This window comes from Ursus arctos, unplaced genomic scaffold (assembly GCF_023065955.2).
Source record: "Ursus arctos isolate Adak ecotype North America unplaced genomic scaffold, UrsArc2.0 scaffold_9, whole genome shotgun sequence".
Lineage (NCBI taxonomy): Eukaryota > Metazoa > Chordata > Mammalia > Carnivora > Ursidae > Ursus > Ursus arctos.
In genome coordinates this window covers 73,614,965-73,634,693 of record NW_026623111.1, presented here as the reverse complement: position 1 = coordinate 73,634,693, position 19,729 = coordinate 73,614,965, and the positions used below count along the sequence as shown (strand labels likewise).

The following is a 19,729-nucleotide window of genomic DNA, read 5'->3' as shown; positions in this document are numbered from 1 at the left end:
TAAAGGACCTATATTCTAGAAACTATAAATCACTCTTGAAAGACATTGAGGAAGACATAAAAAGATGGAAAGATATTCCATGCTCATGGATCGGAAGAATTAACATAGTTAAAATGTCCATGCTACCCAGAGCAATCTACACTTTCAATGCTATCCCGATCAAAATACCGAGGACATTTTTCAAAGAACTGGAACAAATAGTCCTTAAATGTGTATGGAACCAGAAAAGGCCCCGAATCTCCAAGGAACTGTTGAAAAGGAAAAACAAAGCTGGGGGCATCACAATGCCGGATTTCGAGCTGTACTACAAAGCTGTGATCACAAAGACAGCATGGTACTGGCACAAAATCAGACACATAGACCAATGGAACAGAATAGAGAGCCCAGAAATGGACCCTCGGCTCTTTGGGCAACTAATATTTGATAAAGCAGGAAAAAACATCCGTTGGGAAAAAGACAGTCTCTTCAATAAATGGTGCTGGGAAAATTGGACAGCTACATGCAAAAGAATGAAACTTAACCACTATCTCACACCATACACAAAAATAAACTCCAAATGGATGAAAGACCTCTATGTGAGACAGGAATCCATCAAAATTCTAGAGAAGAACATAGGCAGCAACCTCTACGACATCGGCCAAAGCAACCTTTTTCATGACACATCCCCAAAGGCAAGAGAAACAAAGATAAAATGAACTTATGGGACTTCATCAAGATAAAAAGCTTCTGCACAGCCAAGGAAACAGTCAAAAAAACTAAGAGGCAGCCCACGGAATGGGAGAATATATTTGCAAATGACACTACAGATAAAGGACTGGTATCCAAGATCTACAAAGAACTTCTCAAACTCAATACACAAGAAACAAATAAACAAATAAAAAAATGGGCAGAAGATATGAACAGATACTTTTCCAATGAAGACATACAAATGGCTAACAGACACATGAAAAAATGTTCAAAATCATTAGCCATCAGGGAAATTCAAATCAAAACCACACTGAGATACCACCTTATGCCAGTTAGAATGGCAAAAATAGACAAGGCAAGAGACAACAATTGTTGGAGAGGATGTGGAGAAAGGGGATCCCTCCTACATTGTTGGTGGGAATGCAAGTTGGTACAGCCACTCTGGAAAACAGTGTGGAGGTCCCTTAAAAAGTTAAAAATTGAGCTACCCTATGATCCAGCCATTGCACTACTGGGTGTTTACCCCAAAGATACAGACGTAGTGAAGAGAAGGGCCATATGCACCCCAATGTTCATAGCAGCAATGTCCACAATAGCTAAATCGTAGAAGGAGCCGAGATGCCCTTCAACAGATGACTGGATTAAGAAGTTGTGGTCCATATATACAATGGAATATTACTCAGCTATCAGAAAGAACGAATTCTCAACATTTGCTGCAACATGGACGGCACTGGAGGAGATAATGCTAAGTGAAATAAGTCAAGCAGAGAAAGACAACTATCATATGATTTCTCTCATCTATGGAACATAAGAACTAGGATGATCAGTAGGGGAAGAAAGGGATAATGAAAGGGGGGTAATCAGAAGGGGGAATGAAACATGAGAGACTATGGACTATGAGAAACAAACTGAGGGCCTCAGAGGGGAGGGAGGTGGGGGAACGGGGTAGACCGGTGATGGGTAATAAGGAGGGCACGTATTGCATGGTGCACTGGGTGTTATACCAACTAATGAGTCATCGAGCCTTATTAGCCGTAACTAATGAAATCGGAAATCGGGGATGTACTGTATGGTGACTAACATAATATAATAAAAAATCATTAAAAAAATGAGAGAGAGAGAGAAGAAAAATTAAACAAAACAAAACAAAAACCTTAAAATCTGCCGAAGAAAAAAATTCTTAAAAAACAAAAAGTTTGTTTTCTCCCACTAACTTCCATCACCCAGAGAACCTGAAATCCCTTGCTAAAAGTTTTAAACACACAAGAATCACAGGTTCTGTGTAGTTTCCAGCATGATCGCCTTTTTGTTTCCAGGTTAAAATAATTAGTACACAGTTTACATGGAGATGCTGTGAAACGACACCTTACAACCCAAACCTCTTTGTATTTCAACTGATCATTAAAAAACCCAAGGGGTGTATTCTGAACAAGTATGCATTTTCCCTCCTTTCCTTGACCAACTTTTCCATTTCTGGGACCTCCATGCAGTATGGTGGTTCTCTCCTTGACTGACTCCTACCTCCCTAGAGAGAGCTGAATTTTAGTAGCTGTTTGTGTTCTAGAAGCTGACAGATGAGTAAACTATTCCCACGTTGAATGCTTTTTGGAGGTATCTCTTTTCATTTCAGTCTACCCTAGAGTCCCGTTTAGTGCAATGGACAGCGATTCGATAAATGGTCTCCTATTGGTCAAAACCTGTTCCTGTTTCTGTGAAAGAATCTGAATCCCACTTGAGGTCTAGCTTCCTAACTGCCATCCAACTCCATGGCTCTTTGAGAGACACTGGGAAAGTGCACTAGGTTTTCTCAAAATTTAATTCCTTTGTAAACAGAAATCTAATTACTACATTTTAATTCAAAACCATTTTTCCCTACTGATTGGGAAGATTTCTAAAACATAAGCAAAAACAACTTCCTGTGACATTTTTTCTTTCTTTCTCTTTCTTTCTTTCTTTCTTTCTTTCTTTCTTTCTTTCTTTCTTTCTTTCTTTCTTTCTTTCTTTCTTTCTTTCTTTTTCTTTCTTTCTTCCTTTCTTTTCACATCTGTTTACCCAAGGCTAATTTAGGCCAGCAATAAAACAGCAACCTCAGTGCTATTGAAGTTCGGAGGTGGCAGATGAATATGCATCTTCCAAATAAAAAGCTGGACCATTTGAGAGGTCAGGGCAACATTTAAGACACCAAAATAGCAAGATACATGGGACTATCCCACTTTATATCTATGTAAGTAATTTACTTAAATATCTATTAATTGCTACATAATTCAAAGATAAACATATGTTTTTCTCATATCCTTTTAAGGTCTTGGTAAAATAAGATCCCCCCCCCCCCCAAATTGAAATCTTTCTCAAAAGTCTCTATATCATATGTGATTTCTGGGACATATTCTGCTTCCTGCCATTCTTTGCCCAGCTTTGTATAGTTTCTCTGTATGCATTTACAACTTATTACTCAGCCAAGACTTAAAATTTCTGTAACTATTCACCTTGACAGCTCCCTCTTTTCCAGAACATGTCCCTAAATTACCAACCACCTTAGCCTTCCCAGACTTAGATCTCTAATTTCTAAACTCAGGGAGGCTGATGAGCTCTGTTTTGGATCTATATCCCTGTGCCTCCAGTAGGGAAACTGCCACCAGCCAGAAATCTGGGGTGATTACTGGGATCATTTAATGTCTCCATCCTCTTAGCCATCAAAATCCTTCTTTATCTGCTAACCAATGTTTGAAAGTTTTTTTCCATTCTTTGCTCAATTTTCTGGTTGTTTATAACAGGGATTTAATCTAGTATTTGTTACTCCATCATGGGTGGTTAGGGAGTCAGACAAACACAAATTCAATGATTGTTTTTACCATATAGGTAACTTGGAGAAGTTATTTAATTAGCTCTAAGTCTCAGTCATATCACAAAAATGCAAATAAGAATCTTGAGGGCTCCATGAAGACAGGAAATTTTAAAATACCAAGAAAAAGATTTATTAGAAAGTGTGCTCTAAGTGTTAGCTGGTATCATTATCTATAAGCTTTAATGAGTATTAATTCATTAATAGAATCCTTTGTAACTCCAAAGAGTAAAATCTATATCAGAAACACCTTTATTTATTTATAACATTTATTTTTATTCATCTTTTTATTTTTTATACTCATGTTCATTTCTGAGGAATTGTACATAGGACTGGTTTTATGTTGTCGTAACTATGCTAAAACAATTGCATTGGTGAAAGATAACTTAAAACGTCAAGGTCACCTTAACGAAGTTTTTTTCAGATACAGTGTTATAATGCAATTCGGAAAGTAAAGTATAATACAGTTCATAGAATTTTGGTTAGAATACTGAAGAAATAATGGAAGTTAATATAGACCCATGGTGTCTACATCTTTGAATTTGCAAATGACTCTGTCAATATCTTTCTAAACATCTAGAGACAGGTTGTAAATCTATCTTTCAGAAGTAAATTATATAACCCATCTCTGAAATATTTATTCATCGTTTAGTCCAAGAAGTCAGGTTTCAGCTTCCAAAAGGAAAAACGTCAGGTAATGCATGGTTACCTCAGTGCAGTAGTGATACTCACACATGTCTGCATGACAACTATCATCTTAAGAATTGGTGTGATGAGAAAGAATAAGACATTGTCAAGTCATTGTCATGCATCAATTCTCATGATGAGTTTATTCAGTCAGCATTGACATGAACACATATTCCAGTGTTGCTATAAATTACATCATTTGCATAGGCCATCGTTTGCATGTAATCCTCAAGGGTCTGTTTATAAAAATCACCTTTTTCCCTTTTCTCTCACATAAGATGGGTACAATCAGCAGAAAAGACAACAAAATATGTATACAATACAGAGCTATGTTTACTGATTACACTGGTTCGATAACAAAAATGAGAACCATTTCATCTAACCTTCAGGCTAGATCAGAGTTATAATGGTGATATCTTTAACTTGATGCATATTATCTAAATTATATCATGCTAACCTCACTTTCACAAACAAATTTCTAATTGAATTGTCTCCAAAGGGGCTCTTAAAAAAGAATACCTTACACACAGGCTGCTGGAATTTACTGCATTTCAATTTCATTTATTTCAGGTAATATTCCTATTTACTTATAGGATACTTTAAATTCTTGATGTCTGCATACTTTTGCATATTCTTTACATCATTGAATACCCCTTCCCTTTTATCTATGCCTTGATAATCCTTGCTCATCTTTCAAAACTACTTTGTGTCATTCTTTAAGCCTCTCCCGCTGCCCTACCCACGAGTTAGACTCCCCTTTTATGTTTTCTCTTAACACCCTGTGCATAATGAGAACACACACACACACACACACACACACACACACACACACTTCCTATGTGCCAGGCTGTTACAAGTCCTTTGTTCTTTGCATGCATTAATTCCTTTAATTTCCATTGCAGTTCTATGTGGTAGATAGTATTATTATTTCCATTTTACAGATGAAGAAATAGAATCACAGCAGGTTGGAGAATTGGGAATTTCAATATAATCCAGTTCCAGACTGTTCTTTTTTATTTTTTAATAACTTCATTGAGATATAATTCACATACCATATAATTCAGTCATTCAAAGTGTTCACAATCAGTGGCTTCAGTATATTCACAGTCATGCTACCATCACTGCAATCAGTTTTAGAACTTCAGTCCCCAAAGAAATCCTGTTCCCATTAGCCATCACCTCCCAACTCCTTAATCTTCTCCAGCCTTAAATAATCACTATTCTACCTTCTATGCCTATAAATTTGCCTATTCCTAACATGTCACAAAAGTGGGATCATATGTTGTCTACTGTAACTGATATCTCTCATTAAGCATACAGTTTTCAAGGTTGACCCATGTACAATGTTATCAGTGCTTCATTTTATTTTATTGCAAAATAATAATCCATTTTATGAGTATACTACTTTGTATTTATTTATTCATCAGTTGATGGACACTTGGGTTGTTTCCATTTTTTTTTGCTATTATTAATAAAGCTATGAATATTTGTGTACAAGTTTTTGTGTGGACGTATGTTTTCATTTCTCTTGGGAATATATCTGGAGTAGAATTTCTGATTTCTGAGTCATATAGTAACTCTGCATTTAACCATTTAAGGAATTGCCAAACTGTTTTCTAAGCAGCTACACTATTATTCATTCCCACCAGCAATGTATGAGGTTCCAGTTTCTCGACAACCTTGTCAAGAGTCACTATGATCTGTCTTTTTGATTTATAACCATCCTAGAGGGTGTGAAGTAGTAGTTCATTATAGTTTTGATTTGCATTTCCATGACGGCAAATAATTTTGGGAATCTTTTCATGTGCTTATTGACCATTTATATCCTTTCTTTGAAAAACTGCCTGTTTAGATCCTTTGCCCATTTTTAATTGGTTTATTTTTCTTCTTCATATTGAGTTATTCCAACCTTATTATTTATATATACTAAAAATAAGTCCCTTATCAGAAATATGATTTGCAAATATTTTCTACCAAGCCATGAGTTAGTTGTCTTTTCACTTCTTTTGATTCTGTCCTTTGAGGCATAAATGTTTTTAATTTTGATGAAATCCAATGTTTTAATTTTTTTTGATTGTTTGTGCTTCGAGTGTTGTATTTAAGAATCTATTCCCAAAATAAAGTTACAAAGATTTACACCTATGTTTTCTTCTAACAGTTTTATAGATTTAACTCTTACATTTAAGTCTATGATCCATTTGGAGTTTATTTTTTTTAAGTAGGCTCCACGACCGGTGTGGAGCTCAGTGTGGGTCTTGAACTCACAACCCTGAGATCAAGACCTGAGCTAAGATCAAGAGTCAGACACTTAACCGACTTAGCCACTCAAGCAACCCTGCAGTTAATTTCTATATATGGTTTGAAGTAGGGATCTGAATTCATTCTTTGCATGTGGGTACCTAGTTGTATTTGCATGATTTTTGAAAAGACTATTCTTTGCCCATTGAATGGTCTTGACACACTTGTTTAAAATCAATTAACCAAGGGTATATGGCTTATTTCTGGTCTCTCAGATCTATTCCACTGATCTAAATGTCTATCTTTAACCAATATGATGCTATCTTGATTACTGTAGCTTTTTAGTAAGTTATGAAATTGAGAGGTGCGAGTTTTCCAACTTTGTTCTTTTTTAAGACTTTCTGTTGTTGCCTTCCCCCCCCCCCACTGGTTCTATTACATTCCCACATGAATTTTAGAATAAGCTGGTTAATTATGGCAAAAAAAAAAAAAGCTAGAATTTTGATAGGGATTGCACTGAATCTGTAGATTCATTTGGAGAATATTACCATCTTAATAATATTGAGTCTTCCATCCATGGCCACAAAATATACCTCCATTTATTTAGGACTTTTTAATTTTTTTCAACTATGTTCCATAGCACATTCAGTGTGCAAAAATTGCAGTTATTTTGTTAAATTTATTCTTAATGATTTTATTCTTTTTGATATATTTAAATGGAAATGCTTTGTAAATTTCGTTTTTAGATTTTTCATTGTTAGTATACAAAAATACGATTGATTTTTTTGTACATTGACCTTGTACCCTGCAAAATTGTTGAAATTATTTATTAACTCAGATAGTATGTGTATGTGTGTGTGTGTATACACGCTTTAGGGTTTTCTATATGTAGATTAAGTTTTAATTCCTCCTTTTTAATCTCATTCCTTTTATTTAATTTCCTTGCCTAATCATGCTGGCTAAAATCTCCAGTACAATATTGAATAGAAATAGTGATAACCAACATCCTTGTCTTATTACTGACCTTAGAAGAGGGAGTTTCCCATTTTTTCCCCAGTAATATGAGTTTTTTATAGATGTTCTTCCTCAAGTTGAGGAAATTCCCTTCTATTACCAGATTGTTGAGTGTTTATCATAAAATAGTATTGGAGTCTATTAAATTCTTTTTCTACATCTGTTGAGATGATCATATCACTTCATTCCTTTTTTTTTATTAATATGGTATAGGACATTGATTTTCATATGTTGAACCAAATTTGTATTTCTAGGATAAATTCCACTTGGTCATGGTGAATAATTCTTCTTGTATGCTCCTGTATTCAGTTTGCTAGCATTTTGTTAAGGATGTTTGTGTCCATACAGATACTGTGTCATATTCATCATAGTCATTAAGCTCCATGATTTACTGGCTGATTGCTTTATTGTTTTTAATAAAGCCCTGGGTGAAAAGTTGGTCATTTGTTTGAACAAAATAAATTTTGGTAGGGGTTATTGCTGAGGTCAGCCTTTAAAAATTTTTATGACCCCAGGAAGGCTATATATAACTATCTCTTTCCCTGGTTTTCACTGGTGAACTAGTTGACTTATGATTTAGCTTGTTGCTCTAAACTTAGAGGAGCCTTTGACATAACTTCCCTGTACTGTTTCAAATAATTGGAGAATGCTTATGTGCTCTCTCTTCTTATGGACTGTCTCTTCCCTGAGCAAAATCTCTGTGCTACTACTCTGAATACTGGGTTGGGTACAGCCTCCAGTCTTCTCCACTCACCTTTGTTGGCTTGGAACATTTAGAGCAAGCTGGAGTGATCAAGGTCCCAGTATTCCAGGCCTGCCACACCTGGAGTAGAAACTGCATCCCATGGGTGGGAGCTGAGTAGAGAAAGGGAGCCCCCAAACTGTTAGCCACTCTCACCAGGGATTTAACCTCTTCAGATTAGAGGTGGAAGGTATAAGAAATGCTAGCTGCCTGTTCCTCCAGATGAAATAACTCTTGATTGGGAACTTAGGGGTGAGGGAGCCCTGTCTTCTTGGGAAACCCTGCTTGGAATGGAACTTCCATCAGGCTGAGTTGGGCAGGAGGTGAGATGGAAGGGGAAGGAGTAGGATGAAATTCAGATGCCACAGATTCTTGTTCTGACTGAGTTTTAGATTTTCTTGAGTAAGTGTTACTTCATTTTCTGTATGCCCTTAGAAAAATTTCCAGATTTTAAATGGTTTTATTTGTTTGTTTATTTATGACTCAATTTTTTGGTTGTTTTGCTGGGTAGTAGGTCCATGAACTCCTCACTCTGCCAACGTGGAGGTGAAATTCCTCCAGGGACTATGTTTCTCACCACAATGCTATGCTGTGTACTTCAACATAGTATTTATGACATAGCACTTATTGTACTTTATTGCAACTTCCATTTATTTTATATAACATCCACTGGAGACTTCCCCAGCCAGAGATGCCATTTACGTCTGAAGCCCTGAACCAAACTATATTATTTATTAACTCTTCCAAAGGAGCCCTCTTCAGGCATTGCTGTGGAAACTAACAGAGCTTGCCACCTCCTGGTTGTGAGTACACGTCCAGTGGAGCCTCTTGTCAAGCTTACTCTCTTGGTCCCTAACTTTGCCTCTAGTCTCAGGAGACTGATAAGCTGAGACCTCATGAAAGCTTAACCTCTGTGGGGGTTTAAAATGCTGAAGGTTTTCAAGTAGCAAAAACTGGGACTATGTCCTTAGCAAAAAACTGAGGACAATGAATTTCAGGGTTATTACTAAAGTATTTTCTTAGTTATTCATTAATATATAATCTATTTAAAGCTAGCCTGGAATCAAACACAATTCTTATGAGACAATATAATTAGATACACAGAGTTTCAGAAAATTTTAAAGTTTTAATTAGGAGCTTTTCTTATCCTCAGGTATGTTTTTGTTGCTGCTGCTCATTTTTCCTCTAGAAAGCACCAGCTTCACTAGCAGAGTTGTGGTGGCTCTCATTAGCGGGTTTTCAAATTAAGGTAACAGTAACTAGGCCTAAAAGTCATGATTCTGCAATTTATGTGTCTTTGTCTACCTCGGGTCCTATACATAATTTCCCACAAAAATCTGAAGATTGGTGACAATGATGAATTATACTTTTGTGATCACATATGCTTATTTTTTTCTTTTCTTCAATTTGCACCCTGTTCTACTGCAGAGACAATATATCCTATATTTAAAGACACTGTGTACTTTGCTAACTGCTTTCACATAGTTTAAACTATTTACCCATAAAAACCCATTTGATCTCGCTAAAGGCCAGTTTCATTATTTCCCTTTTATGGACAGAAAAACTGAGGTTCAGAATAGCTCTTTGGTTTCCATAAGATCTATTAAGTAGAAAAGCTGGAACTTGAACTGATATCTTTTGACTGGTAAGGCCAGAACTCTCTGCGGTACATGCTAAATGCTTTGTATGAGTGTTTGAGGAGACAAGACTTGGTGAAGAAAAGGCAATGAAATAAGCCGAAGTACTTCCAGTAAGAAAATTAATCACATGTTATTTACTCCTTTGTTATAATGTGTCTCCAGAAGAAACTGTGTTCCTTGATCTTATACTGACATATATAAATTACTATTTCTAAACTTCATACTTTCTTATATATTGTACAAATTGAGAATCTGTTGGTTACATAATAGCCATAATGGCCCTTAACATTAAAAAAAACCCCAGTTTTATTTATTTGTATTTAATATAAGAAGATTAAATTAATTTCTGAAGAGGCACAATCCAAGAGGAAAAAAGAGGTAGGTTCTTTCTTCTATTTGGATTGTTCTTTCCTTAGAAGATCATGAACTATACAGTTGTACTCCATTTTGCTTTTTTTCTCTTTATCCATTTTCCTGATTTTGTCTAATTCTATACTTCATGCAGACTGGGAAAATGAATTATTGAATATCAATAAATTGGAAATGAAAATATTGTGGGGGGGGAAAGGGCTAACAATGACTGCCCCCAAGACCAAGAGAATATTAAATGATTCAATATTATTTCTAACTTCTTGTCATATATGATCTTGCTATTCATAATATGAATGATCCTTGATGTTTTGAGTTATTTTTACTTCTTTACCTTAAAAGCATATAGCTATTTGAACACATTGTAAGTGGGTTAAGTCATTTCCTAGTGTCAGTTCTGTCAAAAGATTTAATAGCTTTGAGTCCTTTGAATTCTGAAAATAATTCTTTATGTTCTTTGTATTTAACACTGAATCTAAATGTAAAATTTTAAGTGTCAGATCAAACCTATAGAATTTATGACACAACAGCTGGTCAAATAACGTATAGATTATATGACTGTATTCCTACTGATTTTGGTCTTTAATAATCTAAAAAGATAACATGGGTTTTATTGATGTGCAAACTAGCTTGTTGTGCATATCCTGTCTCCATCTTCCACCCTCCAAGTTTTTTCTATGAGACATGTAGGACATACATAACAATCCTTCACATTTTGAGGGCTACAACTCAGGTAGTTCTCTGTCAGGGAAGCATTTCCTTATATCCCCAGTTTAGCTATTCATTAGTGCCTCTATTTAGATATTGTCAATATTCTCCAGTAGATGTCATGTTCTATACAATGATCATGCTATTTTATTACCTCTGCATCCCTAGCACCTAGCATAATGCCTAGCATAGAGAGGATGCTGTGTTAATATATAGGTGAATGGTTGGAAAGGCTAAGGAGACACATTTGGAACACTGAATGGGGTGGGCACTAGGACCTGGTTTTCTGAGGAGGCAAAGAGGTAGTCGTTATCCACTCCTGCCTTCCTCACCAAGGTGAGCAGAGGGAGGGAATTCTGGGAGAAGGAATAAATAGCATAGACATCTTCAAAAACCAAACGCTGCTTTTTCAGCCATTTAGGCTTTGGTAAAGAGTGATGGACCCAGCCAGGGTGATTTTGGAGTTCCGGGAAGTTTGAGAAACCCGGGTCTTCTTCAGAACGGTACAGTGAAAAGCAGGAAGCTTAGTGACTTGTTCAAGATGTAAATAAAACAGATAAAGGAGTCTCCAGCATTCCAACAGAATTGTCTGATTGATTCAGCAAGGTGTAATAAAGGAAAAAAAGATTCAAGGATGAAATCCCATGTTGAAAAAAGAATACCTGTCACTCTAGGCTATCCTTTGCCATCTCTCTTGGAAATTTAGACTTAGTGAATGGAAACCAAAGAATGAGGAATCTTAAGACAACCTCTTTATAGTCTGGTCTATTCACAGACATAGTCTTATGTCCAACATGTTCTTATTTTTAGTAATTACATATAGAAGGGATTTTTTCCTTTTTTCTTTCCTTTTTTCTTTTCTTCTCCCTCTACTCCCCTCTCCCCTGCCCCACCACATACCCCTTCAGGCTATCTGAATATTTTGATTTGTTCGTTCAACAAATATTTACTAATCTATTTTTATATACCATGCATTATAAGTGAAACCAACTTTGTGTCTTATTGTTATAGTTTAGAGGGAGAGTATAACATTAATGAAATTACTACCAAAAAAAAAAATTAACAGAGTTACAAAGAGTTCTAGTGAAAGAACACAGTGAAATAAGGAATTACATTGTCCTGTAAAGCCACAAAGTCCGTACTAGATGTCATTGCTGAGATTAGATCATAAAAATAGTGCGATATCTGTTCTTCTCTATTTCTTTCCATGTATTTCTCTTAACTTTATCATTCTTTTTCAGCCTCTACAAAATGTATTTAATTCTGAATCCTTCAGATACAGGTTCTATTTTCCGATAGAGAACTTAATAATTTTGATAAAATGGTTTATGTAGAGCTCCTGGAAAGCAGGGACTATATCTTATTTATCTTTGTCTCTCTGGAATTTAGCACAATGTTTAGCTTATAATATATGCTCAATAAATAGTTGAGTCAAGGCTAATGGTTTAGGTCATTTTACCTTTCTCTGATCTCAGATACCATGTAAATTTTCACAGGGAAATAAGGACTGCTGAACCCTAAATTCAAAGAAGCAAGACTAATAATAAGGAAATATTTTAGGAAAAGGAAATTACTCTTAAAATGACAACTCACTTGGCAACTACCTGCTATACCTTTCTTATGGTGAGCTGCTTGGGGAAACTTACCTTCTTTCAACACATAGTTTGGACTTTGCTTTATGTGGTGTTGGTTTAAGATAAGCTGCATTTGTGTATTTTCTAATTTTATCTTTCTATGATTCTAATGATAGTTTTAGAATAGATAGTAATTTGTAAATTGCTATTACTGTCCTTTTTTTTTTTTATTGGCTTCATTTCCTAATGTTATTTCTTTTCTTTTGGAAGTATTCCTTAAAATAGTCTCTCTCTTTACGATGGCTTCTTGCCCAGATTTGTTGAATTCAACTTTCCAGGAATATCCATTAACTTAATTAATTTTATAAAAATACCCTCCACGTATTATTTAACCTAAAATATTTTCAATTATAAAATGCACAATTGTTTTTCCTACCACTAATAAAGATAAAATATGCTGCCAAATATAATTGCGAGGAGCCATTAGTTAACTGAAAGACATACCCTGATTTAACAGATATTAAAATGTTAAAAATTGTATAGTTTTGAATTTATAAAATCCAGAAAAATCACCGTTACAGCTTTACCATAAATTTCCAATCATACATTTATACAAAGTTTTAAAATTATTTCCATGGTAATGTCAAAGGAATACTATGTTGCATACTTACTATAGGACAATGGTATTGCATTTTCTTCAAAACTATTCCGAGAGCTTTAGAAAATAACTGTTAGAACAGAACTCCCAAAAGTCAGTACCTTTGTCTGTTTTGTATGCACCCCAAGCACCTAGAAGAAGGCACTCAATAAATATTTCTCAAATGAATTTATGAGTGAATTCATGTTTCATTAGAGACTCCATGTGTCTGTTTTAAGCAAAACCAAATCAAGCAATAAGAATTACTAATCAGTGAGCTCCTTCTAAATGCCACTTTATGATTTTAGACATCTTGTACAGCATAGCTTCCTTCTTGATGAAGACTTATTTTTCACTTGATGCCAACTTCTTTCCATTATATTTCCATAAGTATTATAATAATATTTATAACTCAGTGATGTTTGCAACAACTTTTTGTGAATTACCATGAAAAAACTGAATGATGTAATTGGTCATTTATGGCTATCCATAGTTGCACTACTTTGGAAGTTAAAAGGAAAAAACAAATGTTAACATATGCCTTGTAGTAATACACTTGGTCTACTCAGTAAAAAGTAGAGATTAGTGGGCCAATATAAAAATAAAAAGTTTACAAGAAGGACTAAGTTTGTAGGGTCTGAATTTTATTCTCATTCCATCTTCTCCCATTTCTAAGACATTTATGTAGCTTTGGAGATGGCTGAGTATAAAATTATCCATATATGATACTATTTAGAAAAATGCTCCTAAGTTATCAATCCCATAAATTTGGAACTCTCACATCTCAATAGTTATATTTAACTAACTAACTAACTAACTAACTAACTAACTAACATGAGTTCATTCTGATTCTTAAGGCAGAATATCAGAGAGGCTAAGGACATGGCCTCTAGAGCCCAAATCTCTGGGCTTGAAACTTATCTCCAGCTCTTATTAGATATATGGTCACAGAAATTTAGCTAACATTTCTGTGCCCTATTTTTATCCTTCTAATGTCACTGATACACCGCTTGTAGGGTTTTTATAAGGACTAAAAAACACATGTAAACTTTTTAACAGGTCCTTTCAAATAGTGGATGCTAGTGTTGGTTTTTCCCTATTTCGCTTCTGGATCCACTGTGCCCTTCACTGCCCTTCTTTGTGTCTGGCAGTCTGACCTTTACGGTCTTCCTTACTTGGGTTCCCTTGCCCCCTGACTTCTGGTTAGATTGTCACCTGGAGACAATGAAGGGATGGAAAGACAGTAGAGTGAAATTGATGTAGCCCCTCTCCCCACTCCCTCACTGCCTGAGTGTGCTCTGGCAGTGACTTTTTCCTGTATGGAAGTTCACAGCTACTATTGAATGGTCTCTCACCCTTGGTTCTAGCTGTTGCCAAATCTCAGTGTTACTTACTCCCCAGGCCCCATCCGACTTCAGGGTCGTCAAGACTTGCTGTGCATCTGGGCCCTGGTGCATCAACACCCCTGCTGATTCCTTTAACCCTATTTATACCTTTGTTAACAATCCCTTTATTTGACTCTCTTTCATTAACCACTAGTGTGTACCATTTATTTCCCATGGGATCATAAACGGTATGATGCTCAATTATTTCGTTTAAAATAAGTATCAGAGTATTTCTTCCAAGTCAACGAAATATCATTAATAGTGATAGCAATGGGGATTTCAAAACTTAGGTAAAGAAAATCAATTTTATTAACCTGTGTGTCATTATAGCATAAATGTCCTCAGCACTAAAGAAGGCATGTGTAGAACTGGGACTAGATTGCGGTTAAGATGGAATAAAGACGGAGACTTGCCCTCAGGGGCTTTACACATGAACCATCCTCCTCCTTCTCCCTTCTTGACAGAGTTGGAGGCAAGTACATGGAATAAAAGAAGTGGAATTTATGTGGCCAAATCAAGTTCAATATAAACCAAATCTAAGTTTCAGGGTTTAGTGGGCATCAAGATTTTCCGGATTAAGGGGAGAGTCATTCTTAGCAGAAGCTTGCAAGGCCATGTAAGTAAGAGCTAGATCTGGAAGAGGGCTTATAGGAAATAAATAAGAAGGTCATGGCTGGTTTCCATTCAAACAGGAATTACAGGAAGCAACAGGAAGCCTCCAAAATTATTAAGTAGAATGGCTGCATATTGTGGAGGTGTCGTAAGAGTAAGGACCTTTTACACACTGATAAGTCCACATTTCCTCACAGAAGACCTAGGGAAACATCGTTTCTATACCTCCACTCACTACCATGTTTAGGATCTGTGCAGGACTGAGCTTGTAGGACACGGAGGCCATTATGAGTCATGAAGGCAAGACTGGGGCATGAACGCATTACCATTAGGTGAAGCAATACCATTTCATGCATAGCAATCATTTTGTTCAGCCAGGAAAGGAATTTAAAATAATTTGCCATATTAAGTTTTCCCAATAAAACTCACTGTCATCTTATTCAGAGTTAAGAATTTTTAACCCTCAAGCCAAATAAAATCCTATAGATACCTCAATTCTCATACTTATCGCAGTAAGAGTAGAGAGAGTATAATACAATGTTAAGAGAGAAGAGGTTAAGAGGTCTGGAGTCAGTTTGACTTCCTGGATTTGAATCCTAACTCTCTCTGCTATTTACTATCAGTAATCCTCCATATATATATATATATATATATATATATTTTTTTTTTTTCCCAGCCAACCTCTGAGTGTCTCGGTTTCCTCTTCTTCATCCTTGGAATCAGAAAAGTATCTATTTCTTGGAAATACTGTAAGGACTAAATAAGACAATACAGGCAAATAACTTCATAAAGTACATGACATATAGTAAATACTTAATAGTTCTTGCCTGGTTTTCTTTTTGTACCTGCATCTCCCAAAAAGATTCTATGTGTACCTTGAGGTATGAATCTACCTATAAGATGAATACATATACCTATGAAATAGGTGTATAATGTAATAGGTATATGTTATTCATTACGTCTATCATACAGTAAAGTATTAAATAAATATATGCTTAGTGACTAAATGAGATTAGCTTGCCTTAGAAATATGAAACTCAAAGACAAAAACAATGTAGATATATTGTTTTTATTGAAGTTGTCTCCTGAGATTCCTTGTTAATTACTAGAAAGGAGACTATTAATAGTTCACTCCACTTTAAATGTCTGTCTTTTTTTTTTTTTTAATATTAGCACATCATTGCAAATGCATATCCATAGCCTTGGATGCATACAGAAGCACCCTCACATTCAAGTTGTCAAGTACTCATAATATAATTATTTGCCAAAAATTAAAAATCTTATCAAAATAATAACTAAGAATAAATGATAGGCACCAAAAAGGGGGGGATAGACTACTCATGTGAACATACTCTTACAGAGAATAATACAGATCTTTTTTTTAAACAATGAAATCATGTTGAGTCCACTTAATTTGTATTAAACAATGTATAAGGGACAGTCATTGCTGTTATAAACTTTGCTAGATACTCAATTGACAGCAATTTAAAAAAAAACTGGTTTCTTCCATCTACTAATTCTGCAATTTATTCAGCCTATAGATAAGACTTCTTCAAATTTAAAAACAAGTAGGCTTTTCTGGGGGCACCTGGGGCTCAGTCATTGGGCATCTGCCTTCAGCTCAGGTCATGATCCTAGGACCCTGGGATCTAGTGTTAAGTGCTGGGCTCCCTGCTCAGCAGGAAGCCTGTTTCTCCCTATCCCACTCTGGCTGCTGTGTTGCCTCTCTCACTGTCTCTCTCTTTGTCAAATAAATATATAAAATCTTAAAAAAAAACAAGTAGGCTTTTCTGAAGAAAAATAAAGTTAACAACTATGGATGTTTTGAAACTGACTATAAAATAGCATAAGCCTAAACTCATAGAAATAATAACAAGGGAGAAAGCATATTTTCCTGCTTTATGGCTATTTAGACAGTATCCATTTGAGTATTTTGCTGTTAAAAATATTTATATTAACATGTATTTTTATATGTTTAATAAAAGAGAAAATAATAATATACAGAATAATAATAGTTAGGATTTGATTTTCTAAGTAAATGTAATTGTAATAAATATTTTATATGCATAATTCCATTTAATATTCACAGAATCACCAGATGGTAAGCTTCATAAAGACAGAATCATATCTATCCATTTCTTTATTCGTTAGTGGTCCCCAGTAATCAGCACGGAGCTTGAATACAGTTGATCCTCAATAAATATTTATTAAACAATTGGATGATCTTTCATTTGAAGTAGGTTCTTGCTAGAAAAGCATTGTTTTAGTCTGCCAATCTTTGAGTATTACTGAATGTCCTACATTTGTCCTACTCTACACTTGCCATATTAAGTTTAATCTTTGAGTATTACTGAATGTCCTACTCTACCCTTGTTTGGCATGGTTACTCTTATTTACGCATACTTACAGTGACAGAATGCCGGAGGGAGACCTTTACTTTATCATGTATAGCAAACTGGGCCTAAACTGTCTCAGAAAGTTACTGACAAAAGCATGTAATTAAAAGTAAAGCCTGCAAAAATCTGATTCTGATCCAAATAAATTGAAGGTTGGAAAATATGACCATTAACCATATGTTTGAAAGCACAGTAAGGATTTGTTAAAAGTTCTTTTAAGATTATGGCATCATTTAATAAAACATAAAGAAATGAAGGATAAAGTAACTTCTAGAAGCCAGAACCAAAAGGTTCAGGTCAGACTTACCAGAACAGTCACCACACGTAGAACCACTCCACGCATGTTATTCTCTAGTTTCTTGTCGGTCAGTGACCCGTTCAGCCCTGTGACAGGATTCCAGCACCCAAGCTGAAAGGTAAAATAGCTTGGTCACTTTCCCGCCTGAGGAACAGTCCAATCACCCATGCAACAATCTTTCAGAAAACTGTGCGATCTCTCTTGGAATAACTGGTATAGGAAGGGTCCTGCACAGGTTTTCTTTTTTAATAGCAAATGAAGCAATCAGAAATTCCATTTCCTGCTTTTAAATATCATTATATGGCATATGACAGTATCCAATATGCTTTAGGAGACTCACTAAGGACATGGACTTAATAAGGAGTTATAATACACCAATAACTCAGTCCCAGTAATGCACTAATTGGAAAAATAATAGCGCATATAATTCTAGTATAATGTCTGTTCTTAATATAATTCAATTATTATGCAAGTTAGATATTCTTATAGTTTCAACGGTTTTAGTTAGATATTACACTGCTTTTATTGGAAAAAATGACAAGATTTTTAATACAGTTAGAAGGGTTCCTGCTTTTATTTGAGGGGAAAAATCATGTATATGGCTTTGTTGTTTTCAAGTATTCACAGTACATACAACAATATAATTTGCCTTTTTTGTCAGTGCTATCAATTTCCTTGGAATATTCTGGCAGCAGTCTTTCCCTTAAAGTCTTGTAATGATTCACTGCTCTTTACACTCCAAATACTGGTTTAATTTTACATCCTCATGTAGTTCTTAGCTCTTGTAATATCCAAATCTGAGGGCTACCCGTTTTAAAATCACTGTCTATAAATCACAACAGGATAAAAACTGATGATTTTCAATTCAGAAATAAGGAGAAAAAAAAAAGAGATTGTGACTCGAATTAGCAGATAACTCAAGGAGCAAAGCTGCAAAGAGAATGTTGTAATGCACATCTTGGGAAGAAATGTCATACTATTAATTCTGATGCTAGATCCATGAGCCTTCACTTTGGGGAACCTATTCCATATTTGCATACTTAAAAAATGTAACAGATTCGTCCTATTTGGAGACTGCTCTAATTGACTGAATGGTTTATAGGGCACCTGCCTATTTGTGCTGCTTCCTCCTGAAGACTAATTTATTTCCTTGTATTGCATTTTTTTTTTTTTTTGTGGCTTCCAAAGTTGGCACATACTGGCAAGTCTCCTTCACAAATAAAAGATTTAGGTGCTTCCTATTAAAACTCAAGTTTCTCTTTGAGTCCCCAAGAGGTGTTTAATTAAGAAACCTAAAATGTACACAATATATCTTAAGGGTAGGGATGTCACAATATAAACAAAAAAACCAGCTTTTTCTGTATTAATATAATTTGGAAAGGGCAGCTAATTGCAGGTTTCAGCTATAAAAGCACATTAAATTCATACCATGATATGTCATTCTTAGTTACCTAAAAAGTCTAATTAGAACTTAGATCCAATTAGCAAATCCAAATGTGTTCAAAGTCTAATTATCAGAGATAGTGTAGCCCTCTTGTTCAATTTAAAACCTTATGAAATTTCTTTTGAGCTTTTGTTCTCTTCTCAGGTCAACCAAAGTCTATGCTCAATTACATTTCTTGATGTGCACTTTTTCTAGTAACTTTTTCAAGAAGATTTTATTTTCTTAGACTAAATTAATACTGGTGGAAAAGTGGTTTATGACATTAAGTGAAGACCTAATACACTATCCACCTTTTACAGTTATATTACTTAATTCTAAGCTTAATGAATAGCTTTTAGGACATCACGTTGTTCAAAGTAAATATGGCTAAGCTGCCAAAGGAATGCAAGGATCTCTTTTTTTGTGCTCCTTGGTGAATCTACTGTCAGTTTGCCTAAGTAAATGACATCTATTAAT

General features: G+C 35.1%; 1 protein-coding gene across 2 annotated transcripts in view; it reads right to left on the bottom strand.

Moving 5' to 3' along the window:
* The window catches only part of GRID2 (glutamate ionotropic receptor delta type subunit 2), a 1,362,985-nt gene that overhangs the window by 312,185 nt on the left and 1,031,071 nt on the right, over nt 1-19,729 (bottom strand). For both annotated transcript variants that reach the window (XM_048212019.2, XM_057309689.1), the window contains exon 9: nt 17,839-17,940. In XM_048212019.2, the coding sequence (XP_048067976.1) occupies nt 17,839-17,940 (102 nt within the window). The remainder of the gene's footprint in view (nt 1-17,838; nt 17,941-19,729) is intronic.